Raw genomic sequence first — 17,654 nt, 5'->3', positions numbered from 1 at the left:
CCTAACATTCATTAAGCTTCTCTGGCATATAATTAAGAGACATAAGTGTTTGCAATGGTGTGCATCCTTAAGTTCTATAGAGGACGAAGGTAAAGGCCATATACATCAGTCATGCAGAGTAATTATATAAGGATATAACCGCAAGGAGCTTGACCTTTATATCTTTTCCAAATTGCTCTTTGACATTTCAGAAATGGGGAAATGTGAGGAAGGCCTCCCACTTGTTTAATAGTTACCAGTAAGAGAAGATATGTTATACTCTTTGTATTTCCACAGTCAAACTACCTGAAAACACCAGAAGCTTTCAGTACGCTGGAGCAGTCAGGGCTGCAGAAAGACCTGAACACTTCAACAGCTGCAGTGAAATCATTACCCTCCTAGAGCTGAAATGTTGCTTCATTAGAAACATCCTAATCGTATAATTAATTTCTCAAGAAAAAATGTAAAAGAAATTCACTTGTTGAAGCTTCTCAAATGTGAATATTCCTGTTTTCTTAGTCCTTTATAATAATAAACTCAATATATTTGGGTTTTCAACTGCTGGTTGGACAAAACAAGCAATTTTGGAGCAGTCAGCTTGAACTCAGAGAAATTGTGACGAGCATTTTGTGAATTTAATTGAGAACATAATCTGTAGGTTAATCAATGAAAATACACATACATTGCAGCCCTACAACCAGTAATCAAATATGAGTAACCTTATTAATATTGCCAATTGAGATATTGTTAATAGAGTTGTAATTTACAATTAATTTCATTACTGATGTGCCCATTATTCTCTTGATTAATTGATAAATCATTTGGATGAAAAATGTCACAATAATAATTTTCTGACGCCTTCAATAGGATTTTTTTTGACCAACCAACAGTTTCAAACTGATTTACTAATATAAATATAACTATTGTTGTGGGCTATAATGGTAGCAGTTATTTTATAGGTCCCTAATTTCAGAATCATTTCCTATGAACGCTTGGTACTAATTATAAGGTAAATAGAGACAGTGTCCAGGAGGTACACTACTGATAAATAAGTTCCATTTAACTGCAACTTTAACCCAGGGAGTCAGCTGGAAATACAAAACATGCATCAACAAGTTAGAATACATTTCAACATTCATAAAAAAATTCAATTCAATTAAATTATTTTTTGCTATTTCCATGAAATTATTAACTGGTAAAATAAAATGTTTCATATGAAAATAGTTGTTAATTATCTTTCTGCCAATTGACAAACCGCTCGAGAGTCAATACAATAGCTTTGGACTTTAGGCTTTAGGACCCGGATGCTACAGCGGAAGAAGAATCGCATCACTGTCATCATCACACATCCATGTTAACCATCATCATCCTCCTCCAGCTCCACCGCTACGATGCTGCGTCTCACCCCGCAGGCTCTCATGATGTGTGTCAGTGCGTTAGTTAACGCACAGCCCGAGGACTCCAAGCTGACCGAGAGAGCTTATGTTGTTTTACAGAAGCAGAATTTAGGTGAGACTTGATGTCAGACTGTTGATACTGTGTAAGGCCTGTCGTTGCAGTGCGCGCAGGGATGCTGATGTACCAGCTTCTTACTAATGAAATAGGAGACTTGAAACCAGTAATTCTAGTTAAAACTTAATTTTCCAGTCTGTTTATCTGATGTTATTGGCGGTGATCGGCTTGTGTTTTTGTCCTTACAGTCGCATTTGGGAGTGTCCTCGCAGTCCTGCTGGTGCTAATGATCATCATGGCTGTCTGTGTATACAAACCGCTGTCTCGTCGGTGAATCTGGCCCAAAATCTGGAGGAGATAAAGACCCGAGAGACAGATCTGCTGTCCGCCCGGTGCACCGAGCACCGAGCAGCTCAGCCCCGGTGCTACCACACAGCCACCACCTGACGGGACCACAATAGAGGGGGGAGCCGAGCTATTCAAAACAGCTACCAGAAAACCCCCAGATCGCACAATTATAAATATATACATATGAACTGGGGTTTCATTTGTCATGAAATCGGGTTATTAAGCGCTACTGTATGTTTGGATGCGTCAGGATATCACACCTATTTTGATATGCTGTCATTTCTGTAAGACTCCTGTAAACAGAGGGAAATGGGACAAATGATCTAGGCTGTTAAATATATTACATGTCACATTTTATTTATTTATTTGGACTTCACATTTGAAGGGAAGGCTGTACATATGTGTAGTTAGTTTGTTTTTAAGGCCAAGTGTCTGTCTTATTATTATTGACAGACATTTGGTCAATAAAGCTGGAGTTCTGCAAACATTAAATATATTCAACTGGGATTATAAAGTGAGAGAGTTGCAGTTACAATTATACCAGTTTTGGATAGATTTCTTTCCCTAAATGTGGAAATCTGTTTATCATTATTTAAATGAACTGTTTATTTAATTTATTTGTAACACTTAAGGACTTTAAATGTAAACGTTGTGTATATAGGTGTATTTGTTTAAAGGAATTGTGCTAATACTAAATGTGGAGTCCTGAAGTCATTACAATAGTGGGATTACAAAGTGAGAAGGCTTCTGTGCAGATTAAATCCAGTAAAACCAACAAATAACTTAATTATTTTCTCCCTAATTGAGAAAATCTGCTCAATTTCCTCAAATAAAACATTCCTTCTTTGTACTTGATATTGTGATGAATGAGTTCTACAAATAAACTGCCAACAGAAGAAGAGAGGTTGATCAAACAAACAATAATAATAATAAAATTAGATGGAGGCAGTCATCAGCGCTTTATCCAGAGTGCAGATGGCAGGACTGGAAGGACTATGACCTTATTTAGCAGCTTGCCAGAACATAAAATAAACATAAAATCTGAAAGTCTAAGGTTGTGTCCTTAGTTATCAGCAGTGTTTTTGTAAATAAAGCACATGAACAAAGTCAGTTTAGTCCTCATGGAAATAAAGTGCTTTTTATTTTAGAAACATTTTGAAACCAAGACAATGTCTTAAAATTTTAACATTAAAAAAAAACGTTGCAGCTGGAACGGTGCATTACAAAGACCTGCATTAAATGAACCAAAGCGAGCCTTTTTAAAGTCGACTGTTCAGCAGTTTGAAAATTTGATCGTTATATAATAAGCAGTTTTTTCAGCTGCAGCCCCTGAAAGTCAGGCACAGCTAAGCAGAGAGACCTTTGATAAGTGGTGGGTTGTCAGTGAAATCAACTATAGTGGTTAATGCATGTTACGCAGCATCACCCGGGTACAACTGAAACCTCTTCATCTTGGTTTAAAAGTTACAAAAACATTTTTTTTTTGTTCAGAAGTTTAGTCTAAGTGGCACCAAATAAATCACCTTTCTCCCCCACCAAGCGTCGTCAGAACAAAGCAATTCCTTGGCACATGCTGAAGAAACTAATCCTACATATGGCGGGCAAGCTTGATCTTAAGAGTCTGTTCCGTCTTTTCTTCTGCTCAGAGGTCAAGAGTTGTTCGTGGCTACTAAAGGCTAACAGCATGCCTTGAGGAATCGGAATAATCTCTGCAGCATTTGGTTGTGTGACTGCGTTTGAACTGCATGACGGCTGCAAATCCACAGACGGGCTGATTCTCTGCTACTGCGTCTTTGAACTGAGGTGATAATCCTTGAAGTTGCTCAGTCACAGTTAACAAAAATACTTTCATTCTCCTCATGAATTCTGTTAAATCCCCGTTGTTTCAGCAGAGCGGTTGCGTTACCATGTTACGATGTAAAGTTTATCTCACAGCAACATGCTTCTGTAGACTGTACATTCCTAAAGTACAACAAAATGCGTTTACTTATGAACTTCAGACTAAATGAACCCAACTTTCTGAATTCATATTTATATGGAAGATATGCATGTGTTACCATTTCACACCAAAGAAACATTTACCAGGCTACAATTTCCAATACTTACAAACTAATTCCAAAGTGAAGGATAAATGTGTAAAATTGAAACCCTGAGATTTACATTATTCAATGAGCTCACGGCCCTCAACAAAGTGACTCACTAGGAAGACTTTACAGTGAAAACATTCAAACATGTCCCTTCAGGTCCAGGGTACTAGTAGTTTTCAATTGGGCTAGGCTGGTTTCATTCTAGCCACTTAAAAAAACAGGGACTGACTGGTACAAAGGAAATAAACTTAACAGTGCTTTGAACCCTAAGTGGCACATTTGAGTGCCAGCACTACAGGAAGTCACCTAGAGGAGTCATCTTGTTGACAGAACCTTAATTACACTGATTTGACCTCACTCTGGACAACAATGTGATCAACAAACGCAGGTTGCTGCTGTGACTCTGATTTGGATAGAAAATAAATAATTAGTAGAACCGACCTGAAATGATCTGAAAGAGTCTATGAATTACCTTGAGGATGGAGATGCTGAGATAGAAATATATAAAGGAGTATGCTCTTACCAAAAATACCTTTTGGAAAATATTGGATAGCGACAGTCTGATATTGCCAGTGCAAGAATGATCTGCTACAGAAAGAAACCTGCGCTTGCATAGATGACTACAGTGGTTAGGGAGGAAAATTGAGGTGTGGTGGTTGCTTCTCGATCTGGAAAGGTTGTATTATTATTTTTCCCTCTTATCCATTTTACTTCTCGGTGAGTGATAGCTGCAAGATCATCTCCAGCTCCTCTTCCTCCTGCTTCCTCATCCTGTCCTCTTCCGCTTGAGCCCGTGCAGAGAGCTCCATGGCCAGGCGGAGCTCCGAGTCGGCGCTTGATGCAGAGGGAGAGCTGACAGGGCTGGGGGTGTCTGCTAATTCCACTAGCACCCCCTCTGGGATACTCCTAGAATGGCATTGACAGGAGGAAGTGAAATCCAGCTCTGTTCTGAGGCTTTTTGGACAGATATAAAGTGTCATCTAAATCCCCTTTTACCACATGTGATTGTGTAACTGCAAAGTTAACCTGTGTTCCTACCTGTCACTCTGGCTACTGGGCATCACATCAGTAAAGTCCGCCTCAGCATCCTCCAACATCCCCTCCTACAATGACACAAACATCAGAGGCATTTAAAAGGATGCAACAAGTTGCAAGGAGAGCACGGGAAAATGATAACAGATGTGTGTCGAGGTTTTTGCGAGAGAGCTGAGTGACGATTGTTCCGACCTCGCCCGGGACTCTCCGAGACTCCAGGAGACTCTGATGGATGGCATACTGCAAAAGCTCCTCGTCGTTGTTGGATATGGGTGTGTGTCGGCTGCCTCCTCTGCGCAGGTAACTGGCGGGCACATCAAACACTGTAGGACACACCTGAAACGGAGGCAGTGCTGGACGGATGAAAACAAAGAGAGAAGCGGTTTAGGAATAGATGACGGACATGTGATCATCTTAAAAATACGGTCACATGGTTAAACTGATTGCGTTTCTTACCTGCAGCTTCTTCCTCTTCTCCTGAGGATGTTGGCGTGGCTACTGGTGTTGGGATCGCCTCCTCTTCAGTACTGCATTTATTAACATTACCAAATGTAATCCTGGCATTCAGCACATGAAACAAGGGAATCTCTGCAACAGAGGAAAACACAACAGATTAGTTGTAAGAACGGACTTTAGAGGGGTAAGGAGACCAGAGTAAGGATTCCTGTCCAAAATAGAATTACAGCCTAAGTAGGATGTTTACAATCTATCCATAGTGAACAATTAAACAGCGACGGCGGATGTTATTGACGACTGAAAAGGTGCGTCGCTTTAAATATAGCTGTAAGGAATTGTACGACGGCATGGCATTAACTCCTTTCCTTTCATAGAGGATGGACGAAGTGTACCCTATGATAAAGGAAGTAATAAAGGAAGCATTGAAGCACCTTTCTTTAGCCATTAGAGAATTCAACCAGCTCTCATCATGTCTGCCACTTAGATACTTTCAGGTCCTTTCCCTCAGTTGAGCTTTGTTTCTATTGAACTTGTATAGGAATGTCACATACCTATTTTAACAGGAAATCCAGGAGGAAAATTCAGGGTTACGAAGTCTCGCAGACGTGCAAAATGGGAACTGGTCCGAGCCATGAGGTCGATAATGGGCGTCACCTGCTCCACCAGGGACAGAGGATGTTCCTCGCTCATCCACAATGTACCTTTGAACCTGCGTGAGACGAGATTAAAAAAAGGAAACATGATGTTCAACATGTGCACACAACCTAATGTATTGATGTAGGTAACAAACAGTAATGAAGAATAAAGTATCATTTTGTGCGGCCATAAAGCTGCGTTTCTTACTTCTGTGTTCGAATGCTCAGCTCAATGGGTCGGCCGATGTCTCTGTTCCCCAGGTCAAAGTCAGGGTCAAAGTATTCCTCTGGAGTGATGGCAGTGGGATTGGTGGCAGTTGCATACTCAAGAGTCAGGTCCTATAAAGTCGAGCACTCGTATCAAATCAGCTACCAGGTAGGAACAAAAGGATTAACTTTAATGTAATTACTGGATGTACTTCTTACCCCTTGTGCACTTATGTGCTGCTCCACAGTCCCAAGCAGAGACTCCAAGACGTTCCTTTCACCTTTGAACAAAGAAGTTCAACTTAAGCCCTTTCGTTCAGTTTCCATCAAATGTAGCTTTGTTATTATTTTGGACAAACATTTACATCGTAATATAGAAGAATATTTTCCACCTACTTTTTATCCTGGCTTTCTCCTCGTCTGTGAGATGCTCTGTCCTTGTCCTGATTACCACATTTACATTATTCACACTGAAAACCTGAGAAAACAACCACAATCTAAAGTCATATATTATAAAATGCTTCCACAGTTTTAAGTGGCAATAATCTTTAGTTGTAACGAAAAGAAAATGTATAAAACTTATGTGAACCTTTGATTCAAATCCATTGACCAGTTCAGTCTTGTCAGCTCGCCAGCCCCAAATTCCCGACTTGTTCCTGTGAAAAATCGTAATTTGTGAAAAACACTATTACAGAGAGAATACAAACAATGGATATGGGATAGTTTAACTCCTTTTTAAATCATGTGCACTAATATGCGATTGTTCTCTCATCTTAGAGGATTTAGCAGCGCTGCAGTCCATTGTTAGGTTGTTGATTTTAAGATGTGGACCCTTAATCAACTATTTATTAGCTTCAATAAGAAGGATCATTTCTCATCAGCGATGGTAACAGCTCAACATGTTGAGCAGGAGAAGCACAGCTGTAATTAATAACATTAACGATGGGGTTCAATACGCAGCTGAGCCCCTACACAGAATATCAAGGCTGTGGCACTGAACAGCTATCTGAGGTGCAGACATCACTAATGTTTTATGTTACACCTGTGTTTGACAAGTCCAAATGTCAACTGTAAGAAACACGACTAACATTCCTAGTTCAAAATTGCTCACATTATTATCTATTGTAAGTTGTTAGATCGGAGGGTTACACAACACGCTCACTCAAAAGTGAAGGTGAACAGTCAGTCAACGTTTGAACGAACAAGTCAGTGTAAATATTGCAGGTTAGACAATTAGATTCCAGAATGATATTGGAAAGTGCAAAAAATAATGATTAATCAGCCTAATGGTATCAGTGTTTACACCAGGGGTGGCAAACATGCGGCCCGCGGGCCAAAACCGGCCTGCCAGAGGGTCCAATCCTGGCCCACGGGATGACTTTGCAAAGTGTAAAAAAATAGTTGTTTTGATCATAAAGTAAAAGCCTTTGTAGATACACTGTGATCTGTAAGTTGTAATGCACATGTGTAAATGATAAACTAATAATATTGTTGAAATTGCACCTTTTTTTTCTTATGAAACTTCAGGTTGTTCATAATGTTCAGTAAAAAGATTAAGTTTGAACATTTTCAGAATGTACTTTTTTGCACTAAAATGAAGGGAAATATTTGGAGTTGTGGTTATTTAAAGGTTATTATGCTGTGATGTTACAGGTCCGGCCCACTTGAAATCAAATTGTGCTGCATGTGGCCCCTGAACTAAAATGAGTCTGACACCCCTGGTTTACACAGTAACCACACTCGGTGTGAAAAAGCAACGAGATGTCAACTCTGAAAAAGTGACACGGTGACACCACTGTGGAGTTTGTTCTTGGAAGTTAGATCTATGCTAGTTGTGAGAAAAAGGACAACAGAAAAATGTGACTCTTGCCTCTCAAAAGCAATATCCTTGGTGTCCAAGTAGGTGTTGACAATAGGGGTGGTCAACCTTTTGGCAATTTCCTGTTCAGCTGGCTGCATTGACTCGAGCGTGACATCCTCGATTTCTTGGGATATGTTGAAGCGTTCGGTGTCCACGACTTCATCGTCATGGTTCACCTCCATCAACTCTGCACATGAATCTGTAAAAATACAAAATCGGGGATAAATTATTTTTACAGAAATAGTATAAAGAGAACTATTTTTTTTGTGTGCAAGAGAGTTAAAGGCACACACACCATCTCCTCTGAAGATGTAGCTTCTGCGCCCTCTGATCCAAGTCATGTTTTCAAAGCCTAGAAGAGTGGCATCCACTCGCAGGCAGGCACCACTTTTCCAAATGCGACAAACATCACTTGGACAAACCCGGGACAGAAGAGGGACTGTGAAGCAACAGCATATGAATGTCCCGCACATGAAAAAAAGTCAACACTCATTACGAAACCAAAACAAATGCTTTCAAGAGGCAGGTATGTTGTTTTTCCTGTATAACCTGATGAAACCTCTAGACAGGGAAATATTATGTATTTTATGCAGATATTCTATTGCAGGGTACAGAATTTAGATACAGTAAACAGTAGATACTTTCTTCTTTGGCATTCTGATTTGCTGATAAGCAGCCTGTACTACAGGAAAAGGTCACTCTGCACACACTTTACTTTTATGATACATTTCCACAAATACAAACAAAAAGAACGTACTCCAACTGGTGAATTCCCACTTCATTTCCATATAGAAGTCTGGAGACTGTAGATGAAAAGATAGACAGAGGAATTATTTTGTTTGCTAGGCACACATACTGATGGTTGACAAAACAACGGGAAATATATAGAGTAAAACCTCTCGGATCTTTGACAGCAGCTCAGGCACTCCTCCCAGAGCAGTGGAGGCTTTGAGGTAGTCTCTGCGTTGAAGCACTAACTGAACCATCTCTGGATCTCCGGTGCTGACTGCCTCTTGCAGCGCTACACAGAGAGAGACAATTATAAACAAACCACTAAACCTTTTAAGGGAACAGCATCTGTTCCCTAGGAGCAACAAGTATCCATTAAAAAACCTCAACAATGACAGTAATAACTATGGAAAGTGAAACGGTTTCACTACAGAGGAGTGGATATGGATTTTTTTTTACCATTAACAGCAGATGCTGTAAAAGTCAATGTGAGAAGGGCTCTAAGTGATCAAACAACCCACAGATCATCAAAAAGCATTTCCGCAAGACAAGGGAATGAAGCATTCATGGTTTCACAGCATTTTTTTGTATACATTATGCTGCCAGTTTTATTACTAACCTGTCCAATTCATGCCATTTTCTTTAGTCACTTCAGCACCATGTCTCAGAAGGACTCTCACTGACTCCAGGTGCCCAAGCGACACAGCCAGGTGCAGAGGTGTCCGGCCTCTGGGATCCACAGCCTCTACATCATTCTGAGAAAATCAAGGAGATAACCACATTTTAAGTTTCTCCAGCACCTTTAGTTGTGTAATAAAATCTAATCTAAGCACCCAGTTGGACTAAATCCTGCAGCATTAACATGGCAACCTGTTATAGGTACAAAAGGTCATGCCGGCCTTGTAATATTGCTTCACTTGTAATTGAGGGCCTTCCTATCACAACTCATTTTACAACTTTAAATTGAGGCGGTCACTGGTAATGACTTGAAGTAGTCAGGACTCTGACAAGTCTGCATCATGTCTGGTCCTCATACGAGTCATGAGCTAAATGTGTTATTGATCAGCATTACTGGGTAGTAATAGTTATAGAGACTGGATCCTAGTAATTATATAGCATCAATACACAATATTAAAAACACAAGGAGATTAGAGATTATTTTGAAAAATAAGTAATACTTGGTGGATTATTCAGCAGCATGTTTGATGAAGATGACAAGACATAATCACCACTATAAAACTCTTTATAATAATTAAATAATAATAATAATAATAATAATAATAATAATAATAATAATAGCACAATCTAAATTGTCAGGTAATACGACACAAATATATACATTGATTTGGTAAAGCAGTTATTATGCTGTAATATCTAACATTAGTCATATTGTGTTTGAGTAATCCTAATGCATTGGGTTAGTAGCATAAATTAACAGCTGGAAACCGGATTTCAATATGTAGTGGAATACATTTTTAAAGTAAACTTCCAAACCTGTTGATCGGTGACTAGTAATGTCCACATAGACATGTCAAACGTTATCTGTGTGTGGCGCATCAGAGCATCTGTCAACACGACTGGCCTACTTTTACTGGATGGCTCCGGATGAATTAACAGCTCACTCCTGGCTTCATCTAGCTAGCAAGCATTGCTGTGAAGGTTCAAAACATATTCCGTGTTTCACCTACCTGTGGTAACGTTACTTGTTCTTCCAGTGTCCTGTAGTCATTTTCCCACACTGCTGAATGCAGAGGAAACTTCACTCGGACGTCTTCGCTAACGTTAGCCGTGGACATCTTTCTCTTTATGGAGCCGCTCAGTGCAACGTTAGCCAGCTTCTAATAATTACAGCCATGGGAAAACTGCGATAGCTACACGCTAGTTATCTCATAATGTACAATAAATATGATCCATGCCCTTAATAATTGACGTCGAAATATCCAAACCGGTGTCCAACTTTTCACCAAGCCTTTCCCTAAATAAAACTTTTGAACAAGGAAGTGCCAGGAGCAGTACCCAATAATGACAGGGGTGTCCTACATAGAACTAGACTCACAATCTATATAATACAATATAATTAGGACCACTGTCCTTACCCCTAAAAACGGAACTTAATTTATGTGTAATACGAATTTTTTATTCGGTTAATACACGACAAAAACATAATTTGTAAATAAAGCCATCGCCTGTAGAAAAAAAGAAATAGTCAGTTCCAGTTGGACGGAACCATTCAACATCTACACATGGGGGTTGCCAAGCGACCAACCAAAAGTATAATTCCTATATAAACGGGATTCTGTGTCACACTTTTGTGCACGTTTATACGTTGAATAATTCAATTTAAACAAAACATTTTAAAACACATTTTAAATGTTGTATCCAGACAATAAATTGACTGTTATACCTATCACTTCGAAATGAGATCGGCGGTTTTACGTTTCGGGGAGAGACTTGAGAGGTTGAAAAGCTGAGACTTTACCGCCAGCGTACCACGGTGTAATATATGTGCTTAACGAACCTTGTTGTGTTTAAACTATATCAATGGACATAATCAGCTGATATCATAGGACAGTGGCGGTTTGCTCTATTAACGTATGCATACCTATTGCTGTTCTATTGATAAATTGTTTTTAACAACCATACAATGATGGGTCTGTTGGCCAATGCTGGCTGACCTCAGTTGTGCAATAGGCTAATGATGAGTTGTTGTTTTCGAGTTATTTTAAGTAAAAGTGCAGTAGTGGTATTAATGTGCGATCGGTGTTGTAAAAGTTGACCGCAGTTGGATGGAAATCCAGTCTGAGTCATCCTAGTATTTGTTGTAAAAAGTACTCATTTGTACCGTGACACGAAGGTGCATAGATCAAACTCACCTTCTTGTGTATTTGCCCTCAGTTTAATCTATCAGGTTGTGTACCGCCTGGTACCGCCCAAAAAGCCACAGCAAACTCCACCAAACATATTGAGTATATTTATGTAATATTCTTAACTGCAGCTGTAAAAAACATGGACACGAATGGGATTTTCTCATCCAAGCTAAAGAGTCACTGAGGTTGGGGAGAAGTGTATTTCCTGAGAGGCTTGACTCTGGGCACAGTGCCCAACTCCTGAGGTCACAGTCGCAGCTGCCACTGGGAACGCTCGAGCTCTGTAGTCCTTCTTATGTGTAGTCCTGCTGTCTACCAGAGACCGACTGAAGAGTAAACTACCAAACGGGCACAGGCGAGTTAGCTAATCAGGTGCTAAGTCAGCTAACTTGCAGACATTGTACCATACTCTTGTGGGGTAACGTTATAATGGTTGTAACAGAAACGCTGGCCAAAACGAAAAGGCTAGCAACAGTTAAATGAAGTAGCAGGTCGTTGTTTGGGTTGTTTTTAATTAGCTAGGTGTAGCTAACGCGGAAGGCATCCCCACAGAGTAATCAATGGTTAGCATAACGCAACGGAAATAATACTCTGCTCATTTTAAAAGGCGTTCGTTCCTGAGCAAAGGATGTCTAAACGCATACGAAACACTGAGCTCTGCGCTGATTGCAATGTTCCAGGTAAGCAAATTCACACCATCCCTGCAATGTTTATCTGTTAACTGTTATTTATTCACTAACGTTTGGTCCACCAAGTAACGTTAAGTCAAAGCCTTGCACTTCGCTCTTCTGGTTTAAATCAGATTATCAGTGCTGGCCCATGCTGTTTTCTTCTTTACTGTAAGTTAGATATGCAGTGTGCTGTTGTTTTGACAGGACACTAACGTTATAGCTGGTTGAGGATGCAATTAGACCTTAGGCAGCTGTCTTTTCAAATGTTTCCATCCGGTGTTACTTGCTTTAAATAATCAGGCAGGCATTTCTAATGTATGTCAATAAAATGTCACAGTTGTTTCGTCACAGGAATCAAACCATATATGTATATGATTCAATCTCTTTGGCATGCAAAAGTTTGCAGCAAATTGGAAATGTAATCATCCATTATGAAATCTCATCCTAGATCAGCAGGAAACTGCTCTGTATCTCTCACTAGGATGACTGCATCATTCATAAAAAGTCAATGGGTACAGTGCTCTCCTGTCAGGGTTAGTTTTGTACAACACATAGGGGTTTGCTAGTAAAAGAGAAGCCTATCCCATGTTGACAATGTGTGACTGAGTTAACTAATTGTGTTGAGGAACTACTGAATGAAAAGAGTCTTAATGGTTCCCTCCACTGGTCCTAACTGTGGAAAGTCTGTCTTAAAAAATACATAAAAGTGAAAAGATATTGCACAAATAAAACTTCATTTGTACATCCTAAAGCCAAATCTGAAAATGTCCGTCAGATTGATCTTGTGACTGCACTCTGTAGTTATTGGTAGGAGATTTATTCGACCAAATGAAGGGAACTTAATCCTGTGTTCATTATATGTAATCACAGTAATACCAGCATCTTTTAACAGAAATGTATTTTTTAAATACTGGTATTAGCATTAGGGATGAGATATCGTTTGAATAAAGCTTTTTCAATCAAACATACTGTGTGAAAGCTGAACATGTAGTAGGTGCATTGTGTGTGAGGTACTTTCAGAAGTCCCATTTGTATAGAACTGACGTGATGTTTTTCAGAAGGCACAGGAAGCAAAACAGGATGCTGAGTGAATTGACTGCTTTCAATGCAGAAGAGATTTAGTTTCTATTGTGGCATCACAGTATATTATAAATGTGATATACTGTAAGAGTAGGACGTGAATTGTTTTTCTAAATGTATTTTTTTGGAAATCTTACGCTTGGTTACATTCCTATTTCACAAGAAAACCAATAACAAGTATTCAAAAGAATTCAGCAATACTCAAGTTTTAGTACCTTGTCTATCACCATGTCGTTCAGACTAGTTAAACCCCTCAGGTCTCCACAGCAGCTGGCCTGGATTGCCCTTCCATACGGCTGTTACCAGTTGTTGGCTGTGAATATTTTTAGAGTTTCAAGATGTGGTATTAAATTTAGCAGCACTTGTTGAGGAAAGGGTAAAAGAGGCATGTCAGCACCAACTCTCAGTTCTTGGTGGAGAGTAAGTTAGGAGGAGACTCTCAACCCTAGGGACCAGGTGCCAGTATCTGACCAGTAACCCCTGCAGCTGTTCCTCCTACACCTCAGCTGCTGCTTAGACACTTACAGTCTTCACTGTCTTGTCACAGTGCCAGCCACTCAATCTGCTTAGCAGTTTATCGGAGTATCGTATGAATTTTCTGTATTTTTGGTCTTCAGATGTTCGCTTTCAGAAGAGTCTCCGTATAAATGGCAGACGGAACAACTGTGTGACATTTGTATTGCATGAAGTGTGCTAAATAGGTCAAGGTTACGTACACACATATATATATTTTGGTCACAGAGTATACGGTATCGTGTAAGTGCACTATGTCTCTATTTCTCTAAATATGGATTTCCTGAATATGCAGCACCAAAAGTAGTGACAGCATTTGCCTGTTTTCGTTTTGAAGGAGGAAGCTGCTCTATTACTTAACAATAAGGTTGATGTGCTTCAAACAACAACTGCTAGTCTTCACTTCCTTGTTACACGATGCATGGCTTCACCTAAGTCTGGGGTCCAAAAAGGCCTTAAATGCCCATGAAAGCCCACTGTGGTTTGGCATTAATCTTTTCTTTCTATATTCTAGTTCGATTGAGTTTGTGTTGGTACTTGAAAGCCTCTCCCAGGCATGTTGTGATAATAAAAGTTTTAATCAGAATTTGGCAGCCTGTGATATTAGTGGCCTACACTGTGATAGCTGTTCATGTTACATATTAGCCTAAATGATTATTCCAGTGGTCTGAGACAGGCATTACAAAAATCTCATGGAAAAAACACAACAAGTTTTGTTTCTCAGGACTTTCTGCGTTTGCTTTCCTGTGTGTGGCACTCCGTCTCAAGGCCATGTAATCTTAATTAAGACAGATTTCAGCAAATGTTACTCATGCAGAAGTAAATAGTGCATTTGTTAGGGACTATTTTTAGCCATAGATTGCCAGCAGTAGGTTTAACTACTATACCCAAGTTTAACAAATGATAATACACCTAGTACACCAGTGTGGCTCACTGATGTGTGACGGTGGGTCTTTGGACAACAATGGAGGTCGAAGGCACAGAACAATAAGTTGTATCAGGCTTTGGCTACCAAGACAATACAGTAGTGTTAGTAGGATCTATTAATTGTTGTTTTCTGCGATTTGTTGACGATAAGAAAAAAGTAGAACATTAGGCAGCCTTATTCTTTAAGCGCCTGTTTCTAACAGTTTTGATACCATAAGTTTCTCTAAGTGCAGTCAGAGGAACTGAAAAAAGAGAAGTGTGCTGCTACAACTTAGCATGTCAGTGATTTGAATAATGGTACTAAATGTGAAAAGAGGATATGACTTATAATACATTTCTAACTCATCTTAGACTACCTATAAATAAAGCTAGAGCAGATCAAACCTGCGAGAGCCGGAGGATACAGCATTGTACCTTTTAGCTCCTCCCTAAATGGCATCTTTAAACAGTGGTGAGTCATTATTTTGGATCACTGCAGGTGTTGTGATTTTCACTTTTCGGTTGTCTCTTCTCTCAGAACCGCGCTGGGCCTCGGTGAACAGGGGTGTGTTGATTTGCGATGAGTGCTGCAGCGTTCATCGAAGTCTGGGTCGACACAGCTCGCAAGTCCGCCACCTGATGCACACACCATGGTCTTCAACGCAGCTACATGTAATAATACAAAATGTATTTGTGTAAAGCGACATATCTTTATGCTTCTGGCCGTGAAGTTTCATGTTTTTCACGAGGCTGAATCTTCTCTCCGAACATGCCTTGAGATCACGTTATCTTCAGCAGGCCTCTATCTTTGCTCAAGATACATCTGTTGCCAGCAGTGATCAGTTGTACATCAGATCCCACTGAGGTTTATTGATTTTGTCCAAATATAGAAAGGGAACTGTTAAAGTCAGCAGTATAAATCAATGGGACACATTTTACAGGCTTCTTTTACATTGTATCCTAGATGGTTCAGACATTATACAGCAACGGTGCAAATTCAATATGGGAGCACTCTCTTCTGGACCCTGCGTCTGTGATGAGTGGAAAACGCAAGGCCAACCCTCAGGACAAACTGCAGTGAGTCATTATTGTTTGAAAATGTTCATGTAGATGTTAATTCAAAGAACAAAACATAGATTGTTGAACTTCAGTGTGTTCCGCTGACTCACTAATTGCCTCTTTTCTTCTGTTTGAACCTCCGTGTTTCATGTTGTCCCAAAAGCCCAAACAAATCAGAGTTTATAAAAGCCAAATATCAAATGCTGGCATTTGTCCATCGCATGCCTTGCCGGGAAGACGACAGCTCGACAGCCAAGGACTTAAGCAAGGTGAGGAGAAGTGGCTCCTCACTGGGATGTAAGAGCTTTATTGTTAAGCTTAATCAATTCATAGTAATAGTTATTTTTGTTTTTTTCAGCAACTCCACTCAAGTGTACGCACCGGGAATCTCGAGACTTGTTTGCGGTTGCTATCCCTGGGAGCACAAGCTAATTTCTTTCACCCGGTAAGATTTATCCGCTGTATTTAAAACCATAAATACGAGCCGGGACAGCGACACTGGTATTGTCTTCAGCTTGTGAGTCTGTGTCTGTGTGTGTGTGTGTGTGTGTCCCCCCCCCCCCCCCCACACACACACACAAACTTTAAGCCCCCTTTTTATGCCCTTGGCCTGATGTGACATCACAAAACTTCACAGATGTGTAGTTTAGATCAAAATGAAGGTTGGAAAATGGGCGTGGTCAGAGCAAGGGCGCCGGAAATATGGGGCGGTAGGAAATGGGGAAGGGGCCATTGCCCCGTTTTCGCGTGGCGGCTGGTGTAATCCCTCTAGTTTTAATCTTTGCATTTACTTTGCTGTTGAATTTAAATCACAGTGGTTTGTCCTGTAAATCAACCTCTCCTCTAGGAAAAAGGAAACACTCCCTTGCATGTCGCTGCAAAGGCAGGACAAGTTTCTCAGGCTGAACTATTAACTGTTTATGGAGCAGATCCAGGAGCCCCTGACAGCAATGCCAAAACTCCCATTGACTATGCAAGGTTAGCTATTTTCAATAATCTTTTATAATTCAAAGACAAAATATTATGAGAAGTACTATATAATGTTTAAATGTGCCTTTGTAGGGAAGCTGGCCACCATGACCTGGCAGACAGATTGGTGGAGATTCAGTATGAACTGACCGACCGACTGGCATTCTACCTGTGTGGGAGAAAGCCAGGTATGAAGAGAGGGAGAGATCTGATATTGAAATGACTTAAAAGATATGGGTCAAAGAATATGTGCATGTGTGTCGGTTGGAGTTTCTACTTGGCAACTACAATGAGTGACTTAGTGTTTCAGCGAGATAGAGAAGCAGATAAAAACAAGTGCTCATTGTTTAGAATTTGCTATTACTATACTTAAGTCATGCTTAATACAAAATGTTTACATTTCCCATAAGTATAGATGATGTTGTTGGCAGTCATCCAGAACATTCTTGTTGTACCTTTTCAGATCATAAAAATAGCCAGCACTTCATTGTTCCACAAATGGCGGACAGGTAAGAAAGCAGAAGCTGTAAGTCAACATGACGCATGTCGATATTAAGGGATTTGTCTGTAAATAAACGTGCGTCTAAGTGAACGGGCTTAATTTGAATCGAGCCAGCAAAGCGAGTGCAGAGAAGCAGTTGTTCAGGGTTGTGTTTTTGCTCTGAGGCCTGTTCTGACATGCTGGTGAGATAGCTGCAGCATCTACTATCTGTGTTAAAGGAAAGGAAAGTAGCTGACGTTGCCAAACACTACTGCTGCAAATATATAAATATGTTATTGCAAACAACTCTAATTCCAAA

The 17,654-nt window shown here is 40.0% G+C and overlaps 2 protein-coding genes and 1 long non-coding RNA gene across 5 annotated transcripts in view; 2 read left to right on the top strand and 1 right to left on the bottom strand.

Annotated features, from left to right (window-relative positions):
- Nucleotides 1-1,313: 1,313 nt before the first annotated feature.
- On the top strand, nt 1,314-2,629 carry LOC115013689 (uncharacterized). The gene is made up of 2 exons (XR_003832821.1): nt 1,314-1,488; nt 1,680-2,629. It is a non-coding gene; the product is annotated as an uncharacterized LOC115013689 (long non-coding RNA).
- A 257-nt stretch (nt 2,630-2,886) lies between these two features.
- ankrd13a (ankyrin repeat domain 13A) lies at nt 2,887-11,418 on the bottom strand. Its single transcript, XM_029439596.1, has 15 exons — nt 10,478-11,418; nt 9,409-9,544; nt 8,957-9,081; nt 8,818-8,863; nt 8,356-8,499; nt 8,070-8,259; nt 6,789-6,855; nt 6,596-6,677; nt 6,419-6,480; nt 6,201-6,331; nt 5,909-6,066; nt 5,358-5,489; nt 5,094-5,254; nt 4,905-4,969; nt 2,887-4,772 (listed from the first exon to the last, which is right to left on the bottom strand). The coding sequence occupies exons 1-15, from the start codon at nt 10,583-10,585 to the stop codon at nt 4,574-4,576; spliced, it is 1,806 nt and encodes a 601-aa protein (XP_029295456.1). The 5' UTR covers nt 10,586-11,418; the 3' UTR covers nt 2,887-4,573.
- A 577-nt stretch (nt 11,419-11,995) lies between these two features.
- The window catches only part of git2a (G protein-coupled receptor kinase interacting ArfGAP 2a), a 15,984-nt gene continuing 10,325 nt past the window's right edge, over nt 11,996-17,654 (top strand). For all 3 annotated transcript variants that reach the window (XM_029439603.1, XM_029439602.1, XM_029439600.1), the window contains exons 1-8: nt 11,996-12,336; nt 15,365-15,498; nt 15,791-15,903; nt 16,049-16,154; nt 16,244-16,330; nt 16,733-16,863; nt 16,948-17,042; nt 17,318-17,363. In XM_029439603.1, the coding sequence (XP_029295463.1) occupies nt 12,285-12,336; nt 15,365-15,498; nt 15,791-15,903; nt 16,049-16,154; nt 16,244-16,330; nt 16,733-16,863; nt 16,948-17,042; nt 17,318-17,363 (764 nt within the window). In that variant the 5' untranslated portion in view covers nt 11,996-12,284. The remainder of the gene's footprint in view (nt 12,337-15,364; nt 15,499-15,790; nt 15,904-16,048; nt 16,155-16,243; nt 16,331-16,732; nt 16,864-16,947; nt 17,043-17,317; nt 17,364-17,654) is intronic.

Source organism: Cottoperca gobio, chromosome 9 (genome assembly GCF_900634415.1).
Source record: "Cottoperca gobio chromosome 9, fCotGob3.1, whole genome shotgun sequence".
Taxonomy (NCBI): Eukaryota; Metazoa; Chordata; class Actinopteri; order Perciformes; family Bovichtidae; genus Cottoperca; species Cottoperca gobio.
Note: the sequence above shows the minus strand (reverse complement) of the source record. Positions and strands in the feature narration are given on the sequence as shown.

Excerpts from the sequence above, each read along its gene's own strand:
- ankrd13a (XM_029439596.1), bottom strand. The coding sequence starts at position 10,585 with ATGTCCACGGCTAACGTTAGCGAAGACGTCCGAGTGAAGTTTCCTCTG. Across the intron at positions 6,856-8,069 it reads AAGGATATTGCTTTTGAGAG|GAACAAGTCGGGAATTTGGG; the intron begins GCAAGAGTCACA and ends GATTTTTCACAG. Across the intron at positions 6,481-6,595 it reads GGAGAAAGCCAGGATAAAAA|GTGAAAGGAACGTCTTGGAG; the intron begins GTAGGTGGAAAA and ends CTTTGTTCAAAG.